Source organism: Micromys minutus (genome assembly GCF_963924665.1).
Source record: "Micromys minutus genome assembly, chromosome: 10".
In the NCBI taxonomy this organism is placed as follows: domain Eukaryota; kingdom Metazoa; phylum Chordata; class Mammalia; order Rodentia; family Muridae; genus Micromys; species Micromys minutus.
The window spans coordinates 14010610-14023425 of record NC_137979.1 but is presented as its reverse complement, the minus strand read 5'-3'; the positions used below and the strand labels follow the sequence as shown (position 1 = coordinate 14023425).

Genomic DNA, 12816 nt, shown 5'->3' with positions numbered 1-12816 from the left:
AAAACTTGTATAGTTTAAACTCTGACAAATAAATAAACTCAGCAGAAAAATGCTAAATATTATAGAAGATTCTGACAGGAATCTGTGACTAAGGCTCAGTGAACAGTGAAGTTATTCATGCTGAAGTTTGACAGCATCAATCTGAATCTGATCTTTCACAAAGTTAGAAGTAAACTAAGTACAGAAAGATAACAGCTGAACTTCTCAAGCAGTCCGGTTTCCATTAGTGCCATAATGAAGGTCTCTTTACCTTAATCTTTCTACAGAAAGAATTATAGGAAGTAACCTAGTGCTGAGGAATTAGTTATCACTTTCTGAGCTCTACCACCCCATCCAGACTTCACATGGCATGGAGCTTTTAGACAGCCAATTATCTCCTTGTTTTGTTTTCCCTTCTTCAGCCTCTTTTAACTGTAAAACCAACCTCACCATGGAACTATATAACTCTGCTTTAGAGATCAAAGCATTGGCTAATTCTACAGTAGAAAATAAAGCCAGTTAAGATTTTATTTTGTTTTATTCTTCTAGACAGAGTTAATCTGTGTAGCCCTAACTAATCTTGGAGCTGATTTGTAGACATGGCTGGCCTCAAACTCAGAGCTCTGCCTGCCTTTGTCTCCCAAGTGCTGGGATTGTATGCCACCATGGGCAGTTTGAAAGCTGTCTTTTAGCCAGGCATACTGTGAGGCACACCTTTAGTCCCAGTGCTTTGGAAGCGAAAGCAGGTGAATCTCTGAGTTCAAGGGCAGTCTGGTATATATAGTGAGATCCAGGTCAGCCAGAGCTACATAGTGAGACACACTGTCTCAACAAAAAGTGTGTGTGTGTGTGTGTGTGTGTGTGTGTGTGTGTGTGTGTGTATAACACAAACAAAGGAAGAAAGCTGTCTTAGTTGAGTGTCTACTGGGAGGTATATATGGCTGTGGCATTTCATTGGACTGTTTCCTTTGTGAAGGGCTACTCTGACATGGTCTTCTGTGTAAACACTAATTCTGATAAAATTTAATGTATCATAAATGACTATAGTTTCAAGAGTTAGTATACAATTTCACTTAATAACTTGGTCAATTATTTTTGCTACAGTACTCTTCTTTTTAATTCTTTGTGAATTTTATAGTGTAGATATCAGTTTAACTCTGTCTCTAGTATAAATGTCCAGTCTTCAGCTTTAGTTGTAGTTGGATATTGCTGTTGCCTACAGTAAGATGGAGATGGCTTCATCTGCATTTCCTCCATATGTTTTAAAATGAATTCTCTGCATATATACAGTTAGTTTGGTTGGTCAGGTTTTGGCTTTTCTGAGACAGGGTTTCTCATTGTAACCAGCACTAGCTGTCTTTGACTTGCTTTGTAGACCAGGCTGACCTTGAACTCACAGAGATCTTCCTGCCTCTGCTTCCCAAGTGCTGGGACTAAAGGTGTGTACCACCATGCCCAGCTTGTACGGTTATATTTAAGGTATAGAATATTTTGTATGGTAGGTGTGCCTAGTAAAGTGGCTACCATAATGAAACATAACCATCTTGTTATAGCAACATCATGACATAGTCTACTCATTTATCAGAAATTCTCAGTATACTATGCTGTTATTTACTGTGTTCTAACTAGTAAATTTTGTTTGTTTCTTTGTTTTTTTAAGACAGGGTTTCTTTGTTTATCTCTATCTGTCCTGGAATTAGCTCTGTAGACCAGGCTGGTCTCAAGCTCAGAAATCTGCCTTTGCTTTCCAAGTGCTAGATGAAAGGCATATCTTATTGTATTTATTTAAGTATGCACATGTGCTTGTGAGGGTCAGAGGACATCTTGCAGAAGTCAGTTCTCTCCTTCTCCCATGTGGATCCTGGGGATTGAACTCAGGTCCTGCTGAGCCAACCTGCCAGCCCGAGTCTTTTTAAAACAGACTTTGAGATAACCTGTCGTTAGCCTTACTTTAAGAGGTATAGGTATCTGGTATTGCTGGTTATTTGAAGCCTTTTAGGGTTCTGTGATGTAAAGTGATTTTTTCTGAGTTTATCATCATTCTATCTCCTTGGATCAAGTAGATGAGAAAGAACCTAATCTTACCCATCAGCTTCCAGAGTTTCTTTTCTGTAGAGTTTTTTTATTTTCTTACCTTCCTCCCTTCCTTTGTTTCTTTCTTGTTCATTTTTCCTTCTTTGAGGCAGATTCTCAAGAGGATTGTCCTGCCTTCCGGAGTGACCTGCCCTAGCTTGTGTATTTCTGTGCTTTTCTCTTCTTTGTGCCTGTGTAAGTTCAGGTTCTTTCTTTCTCCTTTTCTCTGTGGAGTTGCAGAATACTATGTGGGCCCATAGCACAGTACAAATAGGACACAAATGTAATTACTGAAAGCTATTGGAGATCTTTTTTGGAGTTTTTTGTTTTGTTTTTGTTTTCATTTTGTCTTTAGGGATATAAAGGCATAAATTAATGGAAATAATTTCCAGTCTGTGATTAAGTTACCAAGTTGATATGTAACTAAGTTCCTTGTTTCATATTACTTTGGGTTTCTAGGGATTATTTCTTATTTCTTTTAATTTAATTTAATTTAATTTTATAATTACATATAGTTTAAACTCAAAACTTTAAAAGGCAAAGCATATTTTTTTAGATTTCATTTTTAGTTATTTGTATATGTAGGTGGGAAAAGGTTGTGTACATGAACGTGCCTGAGAAGGTCTGGCCAGAGTCTGGGATCCCCTGGAGCTGGTATAGCAGAGCATCATGTGCCACCTGGCATGGGTGTGGGAGCCAAGCTTGTGTTCTGTGGAAGAGCAGTGGATGCTCTTACTCGCTGAGCAACATGTCTGTTTAGCCTCAAGTGTACATCCCTGCCTCTTCTTCCAGTTCCTTTATTTTCTTTATTTTCAGCCCAGTTTATTGCATCTTTAAAGTAGACTCTGTCCTTCTCCACTGTTCTTTGACCATTGCTTTAATTTAGTTTCCTTTGTCCTCTCACCACTGTCTGAACTAGCACACCAGGCTCTTCAACATGTGGGACATATGTTTGTAAGAGCAAGACCTGGGTGTGCCAAATAAATGCAGCCCTTGGTTTCAGGGTCATTCCTAGGAGTTCCTGTAACTCTCTTTTCATTTTGAGCGTAGCTTATCAGAGTGGTTTATTTTTAAAATATAGTATCTGGTCAGCTGTTATTTAACATAATATAGAATGACATAGGATAACTGGTGTAGGGAGTATAACAATAACAAGACCCCTGAGTTCTGAATTGTGTGCAGCTGCTGTATACAGAGATGGAAGAGATGAAGAGTGCCTGTGGTCTCTGCTGCTGTAGTCAGAAGAACAATGTCTCAGTCAACAAGCTATTCAAAATCTAACAGACACTGTTTTATAACCAATTGATATGTTTTGTGCAAATTGTGTGGTAAAGTCACAAAGCCATTGAGAGAATCTGTCTCAGAAAACTAAAACTGCAAATGCAAGCTCAGCAAGGTGTAGTAGACCTGAAGTCCCAAGTACAGCTGGGAGGAAAGGTGCGACCGATCATGATTTGGGAAGGATCCTTGAATTAATGACTTTCAAGTCTGGGTAACATAGTGAGACATATCTCAACAAGAAACAAAACTACACACATGACACAAAATTATCACATACACACATGTGAACACATACAATTAATTATACAAGCCTGGGAAAGGAAAGGAAATCACAGAATAATGGGCAAAATTATATTGACAATAGTACCAACACTTCTCAGTAATCTATAGCAAGGAACCTGATAAAATCATAATTTTTATACATAGTAAATAGTGCAGAAATATATAAACATAGGAACACTTATGGAACTTTAACTCAAAGAACAATTATGGGCTGTGCAAGGCAATGCCCAAGCACTGCCTACAAACACCCAGACAAGAGGGTTTTCCCCAGGCCTGCAGTTCAGATTCAGCCAAGAGAAATAAGTTCCTATGACTGAGTGGTGGATTTGTCTAAAACCCTAAAGAAGAAAGATGAGACCAGGCAGCCGGCTGTGGTGGTACACTCCTTTAATCCCAGCAGTTGGGAGGCAAAGGCGGGTGGATCTCTGTAAATTGAAGCCAACTTGGTCTACAGAGTGAGATTCTATTTACAAACAGACAAGGTTGTAGGTTTGCTTGGAAGGAATGGGCAGGTCAAACATTGCAGCCTATTTCTATCCAGGTGCAGTTTCTGTGTTCACTTGTTTATTGTAGAAATTGAAGCATAAGAATTAGACACGTAAATAACATTTTTAACCCTAGCAATTTCGAGACATAGGCCTGAAAATATTTATGAGTTTGAGGCCAGCCTAGTCTACATAGTGACTTCCAGGATAGTCAGATGTAGAAAGACTTTGTCTCAGGAAACCAAAGCAAACAACTCTCCCTCTTGTTGTATTCATATTCTTTCTAAACCATCCTGTTAGAAGAGATTTCCATTTTCTGAAGCATGTGATATAATGTGATTGTTCTTTCTCCTCAGATGATATGCCAGTGGGGACGGCTGCCAGACGTGCTTCACATGAATTCTTTATGTGTGGAGGGTATGTTTCCATATTTTACCTCGAGAGTTTCATCTTGGGGCTGGGGATGTGTCCAGCTGGCAGAATGCGTTCTAGCTGCACGAGCTCTAGGTTCCACCGCAGTGCCACAGAAGTGAGTTCTGTGGTACAGCATTGTAACCTTAGCCACCTAGAAGATTGGAGGGAGGCAGGATAATTAGAAGTTCTAAGTTGAATTTTTAAAAGATTTTTGATATTTTGTTATTTGGGGGGCTTTATTAAGCATTTATTCTTTCTTGATTTTTGTTTCACAATTTACACATATATACATTCATGTTTATAACATGCATACATATTATTTGGGGGGCTTTTTGTTTTTTGGCTTGTTATTGATTTGATTTGAGTGCCTAGAACCTCAGACATAATACATAAGCACTTCTACTGAGCTGTATGCATAGACCATTACAGTTTGTTTTTTTTTATTTTGAGATAGCATTCTGCTAAGTTACCTAGGCTGGCCTTGCACTCTTGCACTTGGAAACCCAAGCTGACTTTGAACTTGTAGTTCTCCTCTCTTAGTCTCTTGAGCAGGCTTGCACTACCAGGAAAAGCTCACAATTTCTTTCTTAAAAGAAAAAAAACAATACTTTATAAGTTTATGCTGTATTTGCAGTACTAGAGAATAAATCTAGAGCTCTGCAAGGACAGGCACAAAGCTATATTCCCAACTCACTTTTTTTTGTTTTTATTTTAAAGACAGGCTAGCTTTGAACTCAGTCCATTGCCAAGGCAAACCTTACACTGGAAATCTTGCCTCAGCTTCCTAAGTAGCTAGGATTACAGGCCTATGTCACTAAGCCCATAAAAACAAATTTTCATTATAATAACAAATGCATAAAATTGATCCTCTTAAGTACTTTGAAGCTTAGAGTGACAGGGCTAAATATATTCTCATTGTTCTGCAGCTTGGTTATCCCTGGCACTCAGTCGAGTGATGGACTTTGCAACCTAGTTTCCCCCACTTTCTGGGAGGATATAGTTTTATATATATATATATATATATGTATATATATAAATATTGTATGCCCATTGACATTGGTTTTATAAATTGTGTGCTTTTGTCAACTAGATTCTGCATATCAATTAATGCTTGACTTATAAATCTAGTATAGTAATGCAGAATTGTATATTTGTCCACCTGTTTACCTATACCTTTATAGACTCTCCCTTTTTTTTTTTTTTTTTTTTTTTTTTTTTTTTTTTTTTGAGGCAGTGTCTCTCTGGGCAGCTCTGGCTGCCTTGGAACTTGATTTGTAGACCAGACTGGCCTCAAACTCACATAGATTCTCCCACATCTGTCTCCTAGTGCTAGGATTAGAGGTGTGTGCCAACATTAAAAACTAAAAATATGAAGTCTTTGCTAAACATTTAATTTTTTAAGTTATTTATTTGTGTTTGTGCATGTGTTATTCAGTAATGAAGAGTATTTGAGCAAAATTTGAATGTATGCAGGAAATATAAAAATCTAGTTAGCCTGCTTGCTTGCTTGATTTCTTTCTTTCTTTCTTTCTTTTTTTTTTTTTTTTTTTTTGGTTTTTCTAGACAGGGTTTCCAGGGTGGCCTCAAATTCAGCAATCTGCTTGCCTCCTGCCTCCCAAGTGCTGGGTTTAAAGCTGCATTATCACTGCCAGCTATAAAAGCTTTCTTAATACACTAACCTTAAATTATTAGAAGTGTGGTAAACAGTGGGGGTAGTTCATAAGGGGCACCCATCCCTGCCCCCAAACTCCCCAGATCATCCTTAGTAGGTGCCATCTCTCCCTGTGTTGAGTGTGGGAAGTAAACACAGCACTGAGATCTGTACGGACAGAACACTTGCCCTCCCACTGTCCACACTCCTCAGTGCTGATGCTGGGTACAGTTGTCAAGAGTTTTGCTGGAGCTTCAGTTTCCAGACCAAAGCAGTGAGCAGCAAACAGTTGGTTGCAGAGATTAATTCACCTTATTCTTAAATGTAGGCTTTCTACCAACTGTGTGCTTGTGAGTTGCATAATATATTCTCAAGTTGCAAGTTGTGAGAGTTCCTTGGGAATGCTTACTTTATTTATGACTTTTGTAAACATTCCAGTTATCTGCTTTTCCTCTTGGTGTAGAGGAACTTTTTTTTTAGATTATTGATACATTTCTTCTTCCTTCTTCTCCTCTTCCACTGCTTCTCCTCCTTCTCTTCCTTCTCCCCCCCACCCCCATTTGTGTGTGTGTGTGTGTGTTTTAAGACAGGGTTTATGTCTTAGTCAGGGTCTCTATTCCTGCACAAACATCATGACCAAGAAGCAAGTTGGGGAGGAAAGAAAGGGTTTATCTTACACTTCCATATCGATGTTCATCACCAGAGGAAGTCAGGACTGGAACTCAAGCAGGTCAGGAAGCAGGAGCTGATGCAGAGGCCATGGAGGAATGTTACTGGCTTGCTCACTTGCTTTCTTATAGAACCCAGGTCTACCAGGCCAGGGATGGCACCACCCACAATGGGCTGGGCCCTCCCCCCTTGATCACTAGTTGAGAAAATGCCTTACAGCTGGATCTCATGGAGGCATTTCCTCAACTGAGGCTCCTTTCTCTGTGATAACTCCAGCTTGTGTCAAGTTGACACAAAACCAGCCAGTGCAGTTTATTTTTCTCTGTTCCTGTTCCTACCTGGGACTGAGATTTAACTGCCCCTGCCTCCTGGTGCTGGGGATCAAAGGCAGGTAGCACCTGGCTGGCTTCAGTACAGTTTTTAGTCCTCAGTGTGTATATGACAGCCAGGAGAGTTCTTGATAGATGTTGTTTTTTTTAACAGAACTATTTCTTATTCATATTTAAATGTGATAATTTACCTTTCTAGAATTTTGTCTAAATATCACTAGCAAATCAACTGAAAATTAGTCTGACTACTTACTCTTTCTTTCTTAAATTATGGTGGCAGGCAGTGTCAACCTACTGTGTCACCTCACAGTGAAACAGCCCCAATTCCAGTCCCTACTCAAGTAAGAAATTATCAGCGCATAGAACAGAATCTTACATCCACTGCCAGCTCCGGCACAAATCCACATAGTTCTCCAAGGTAAGCCAGAGTCATCCTTCTCCTTATTTGTCTAATAGGCTCTGTTGCTGTTATTGATGGTCAAAAGATTGTGATTAATATCACATACACGTGTTGTCTAAAAATACAGTTGCTGAGGAAGAACTTGGGCTGTAGGTGTAACTCAGTTATCTATGCTTGCCTACCAGGCACACAGCCCTGCATTTGATTGCAAGCACTGTACACTCTGGGGTACGTGTATAGTACTGACTGGCAGAATGTGAGGAGTTGAAACCATGTCATCAAATGGTTAACTTTCCCTGTTGGTATAGAGGAACTGGTTTTTGGTTTTTGTTTTTTTAAGATTTAAAAAAATAACTAGGGAAGATGGCACATTCCTGTACTCCTAGCCCTTTCGAGGTAGAAGCAAGAGGATCAGAGTTCAAAGTTATTCTTCACACATAGAGAAACTCAAGGCCATCTTAAACTACAGGAGCTCTTGTCTCAAAACAACAAAACCAGCCAGTCATGGTGGCATGTATCTTTTATTCCTCCACAAAAAAAGCAAACAGATCTCTTGAGTTCAAGGCCCACCTGGGTCTGCATAGCAAGCAGCAGTACGTAATCAGCCAGTAAGATAATTTAAGATAGTAAGACTCTATCTCAAAATGAATCAGGGGAGGGGAGAGAACTTGTTTGATGCTTGATAAATAACATTTCTAGTGTGGCATCTCATGACAGTAATCCAACCACTTTAGAGAGTAACACAGGAAGTTTGACAATTTAAGGCAACTATAGGCTACATAGCAGACAAAATAGGAAGGGAAGAAGGCTTTCAGCTTCAGCCGATTTTTGTATGTGTTGTATACTTACTCTACATCTAAAACCTCCAAAGGTGATAGTAAAGAACAACTCCACAAACAAAATAAAAAGATGTTCAGTGGTGACAGACTTCACTAAATTTCCAGAAAACAGAGAAGATGGTAGTGTACCTCCTCAGAGCAGCAGAGTGAATGTGTTCAGGATTCTGACAGAATGGGAATCACTACATCCAATAGAAACCTAAATCTTAGTGAACTCAGGTAGCATGGAGAAAGGAACTAGCCCTTCTAGTTTGGCAACTTGCTCTTAATGTATCTATACATACTCAGATACATACTCTTCACACAGTCTTTGCATATGGCATAGCTTATCACCAAAAGGAGATAAATAAGCCAGATGTCTGCCAGTGTTCCATACTAATTTATCATAGTCCATCTATGACAATAGAAAGTTATGGAAACTAGATGGTGGTGCACACCTTTAATCCCAGGGATGCTGAGGCAGGCAGATCTCTGTGAGTTCAAGGCCTGCCTGGTCTACAGAGCAAGTTCTAGGACAGCCAAGGCTACCCAGAGAAACCATGTCTCAAAAATAAACAAATGAAAAAGAAAGTTATATGTCGTCTATTAAAATGAGTAACAAAGCTAAGTCTGACACAGAGAAGTTTCCAAGGTGTGAGTTTTAGGTCTGTTCAATAGAGCCCATAGGTCAAAACTTTGATAACAAGACTAGGACATGGTTTGCTTTTCACATTGTGTTGATATTTGCATTGATGGTAAAGAAAGCTAAAATGAATAAAATTGCTTGTGTCTTAACATGAATTGAGGTAACATGCACACGTACTGTCTTGTGATCTTTACCACCACATACAAAAGAATGTCCTCATCAAAGCAGCAAAAGCTACTCTTTGAAAATCACAACCCTAGGAGAGATATGCTACCCAGTATGCTAATGAAGCATGTTTGTAATATATTAAATAGTTGCCATAGGAAAAGCATTGCATGATGGGTTGCCAGCTAAACTAGCCCCCTTTTCACTGAGCACTCTTTATTTTAAAGAATGACAAAGTATGGTATGGGAATAGAGCAGCCATTTTGTCAGAAATGAACTAAGTTTTTCTACTTGGAAGAAAATAATGAGGATAAATACCAATAATGAATTTTCAAACAAAGCCAGACCTCTGGAAAACATACTCACCACTGTAATACTGAAAGGTATTGTTAGTTTTTCCTCCCATATTTCTGTTTGTTTAATAGTGACTTTTTTTTTAGATTTCTTTGATGTGTATGAATGTTTGCCTGCATGTATGTTAGTGTATCATTTACTGCCTAGATGTTTTTGGAGCTCAGAAGACAGTGAAGGTGTTGGATTCCCTAGAACTGGAGTTATAGGTTGTTGTGAGCTACCATGTGGGTGCTTGGACTCAAACTTCTGTCTTCTGCAAGAATAAACACTGCTCTTCAATACTGAGCCATCTCTCTAGGCACATACAGTGGCATTTTGATATAAATGTGGCCTTTTAATATTGTGTAATTTGTCAGTGTTTGGATTACATGCATAATTCAGTGAATCAGTATTTTCCAAATTGTATTAAAAATTCTGCACAAATTAAAGTGCTGATACTTTTCAGAAGAATGTAAAATATTCATGGATAGTTTCTGGTTGTATCTAACTCTTTAGAAACTACTACTTGCTGGTATAAAAAAAAAACTATCTGAAAAAAAAGCTACCAAAATACTTTTGCTTTTCTGGGACATATCTGTGTAAGTTGGGTCTTCTTCATATACTTCACCCAAAATAAAATAATGTATAACAAATTGATTGTAGAAGCAGTAACAAAAATTCAAATGTTTTCTATTAAACAAGGTATTAGAGATTTTCAGAAGTGTAAAATACCATGCTTTCCTTTTATTTATATTCTTGAAAAATATATTTAACCTTTTATAATCTTAGGTTAAATTTAATACATTATTTTTAACTTAAAAGATTTGTATACATATAGCAAATAACAAGAGATAAGTTCATTAAAACTATCTGGAAGCTAAGTCTTTTTTCAGAGCATAAAAGAAACTAGACCTGAGTCCAGACTACAGTGATTAGTGCCACGTATGCCACGTGTCACTCAGGTGAAAAGCTAATCGGAATGTTGATATGCATTCAGGGCATGAGTGAGCACTGAAAGGATCAGCAGTAACTAAGATGGTGCTAATCTTCACAATGAGGTAGGAGAAGAAGAAAGAGTCACGTAGAAGGAAGAAAGAGGGGAAACATTCTCCTGCTCCTCTTCCTGTTCTTCCTACTCCTCTTCTTCCTCTTCTTCCTCTTCTTTCTCCTCCTCCTCTTCTCCCTCTCCTTCTTCTTCATCATCTTGTTTTCTCCTCCTCTCCTTCCTCCTCCTCCTCCTCCTCTTCTTTCTCCTTCTTCTTTTTTTATAATTAATTTTTTTCTGAGACCAGATCTTATTGTGTAGTCCTAGAACTCACTACTGTCTAGAGCAAGCTGTCCTGGAACTCATTCTATCTTCTTCAACCTCCTAAGTTCTAGAATTAAAGGCATGTATCACCACAGCTGGTTCATTATACATTTTTTATTTTTGCTCCTTGTAATCATTATGTGTCTTCCACATGGATTGTTGTCAGGAAAAAATATCAGGAATAAAGTTCTGTCCCAGGTCCTATCAGATAGAAAGTAATTCTCTTTTTCTTTTCAGATCTACAGTGGTACGAAGGTCTAATACCAGCCCCATGGGCTTCCTCCGGGTTGGGTCCTGCTCCCCTGTACCAGCAGACACAGTGCAGACAGGAGGACGAAGACTTTCTACTGGCTCTTCCAGGCCTTACTCACCATCCCCTTTGGGTGAGGAGAATTGAATAAAGTCAGTTAAAACCTCGTTATTCCCTGTAACAAATCTGATAAAGTACATTCTCAAGGTCAGGATAACAGTGCTCTTTTCTTCTTGTCTCAAGTTTATTTGTAAAAACATCATAGCACACTGGTCATCTGCAATAGTGTGTAGGTTGGTGTCACAACAATCCATCTGTCTTCACATTGGCAGGAACCTTCTCTATTGAGCCTTCACAAGGGCCTGGGCACCTTTGGGAGCCTGAACTGTAGCTGAAGCCTGGGTCTTAGCTGGAATTTTAGCCTCTGCCTTGGTTTGAACCTTGGGCTTTGGTTGGCAGAGCCTACAGCCCTTGGCCATGTAGCTTCAAATCCTCTTCCCAAGCTTGGGGTGAGTGATGAAAACCAGACAGAGTTTGTGGCTGGGGCCCTTTGGCATCTTGGGCTTGATGGCCTGAGGCTTCACAAGGGCCTTGATGGCCTCTGCGAGGGCACTCACTGCCTTTGCAGTGTTGGCCTGCATCTTCTTCAGGCCTTTCTTGTACTTCTTGGCAAAGTGCATGTTATCAGGAAGTTGGGGTCAACCCCTTTAAAAGATTTTGTATCTTTGTGACTGGGGTTTTTTGATGCCATTTCTGTGCCATTTGCAGGACTAGTTGTGTGGCAAGGTTCTTGAACTTAGCCATGTCTGCATGGTAACCCACAGTTTGATAACAGTGCTTTTAAGCAGATTATAGAACATACTCTATCCGTTATGTTGTATCATTCTCCCAACTTCACCTTAAAAATCACTGTATTTGAATCTGTGGGGTGGCTCAGCAGTTGCTTGTCAGGGGATTCCTTAGAACCCACAAAAATACTGGATGGGTTTGGTGTCTATAGTTCTAGCCTTAGAAGGCAAACAAAGGAGATTCCCAACTGCTTCCCCCGGTGACTTCTGCATTTGATTGAGAGACTGTGCCTCACAGAATATGGAAGAATAATCAAGAGACACATGGGAGAAAAAAAGGACAAAAAAAAAATCTTCAATTCCTTTTATGACTGTTGGAAATATAAGAATGTATCTTTTCTCTCAAAAGTATCTTTATTCTAGGGTTAGCTTAAGCCTTGGGTTAAAATACACAAAATGTTTTCCCTGCTTAACACTCAGATGAGTGAAGGTTAATTAAAACAGTCACCAGAAGCTTTACAGCTCAGAGTGGGAATGTGTCAGCAGCTTCCCACAGATCTGTGGGGAAGTGTGCCAGAGGCCCCACACAGAGATCTCTGGTCAGGGAGGGGGAAATGGCTTCTGCTGCCTCTGCTGCTGGCTCCGGCGAGGTGTGTGGGTTCAGGCGAATGCTGGGCTGGGCTGAGCCAGCAGTAGGCTCAGGTCAGGGTACAGGAGAGCTTCCAGTGATTTAGGGAGAGCAGATCGCTTCCCAAGTGGCAGTGTTACAGCTCTTATGACAGAAGCTCTCAGACAATGGAGTAATTCCTGCATACCTTTAATTTTAGATAGGCCTCTTATATACAGTTTTGGTATGGTTCAGAGTCTGACAACAGGTGCTTCCTTATTGGCTGGGCCTAAGAGCTTGGGAATACCTCATCTACATATTTGGGGTTGTGGTCCTG

At 39.5% G+C, this 12816-nt stretch overlaps 1 protein-coding gene across 3 annotated transcripts in view; it reads left to right on the top strand.

Moving 5' to 3' along the window:
• The window catches only part of ULK2 (unc-51 like autophagy activating kinase 2), a 73047-nt gene that overhangs the window by 34027 nt on the left and 26204 nt on the right, over window positions 1-12816 (top strand). For 2 of the 3 annotated variants that reach the window (XR_013975209.1, XM_080924306.1), the window contains exons 14-16: window positions 4457-4517; window positions 7444-7581; window positions 11072-11217. Coding sequence is in view for 2 of the 3 variants with exons in the window: in XM_080924306.1 (XP_080780432.1) it covers window positions 4457-4517; window positions 7444-7581; window positions 11072-11217 (345 nt within the window). In the remaining variant the exon portion in view is untranslated. The remainder of the gene's footprint in view (window positions 1-4456; window positions 4518-7443; window positions 7582-11071; window positions 11218-12816) is intronic. The other variant, XM_080924307.1, reaches the window with a different exon arrangement.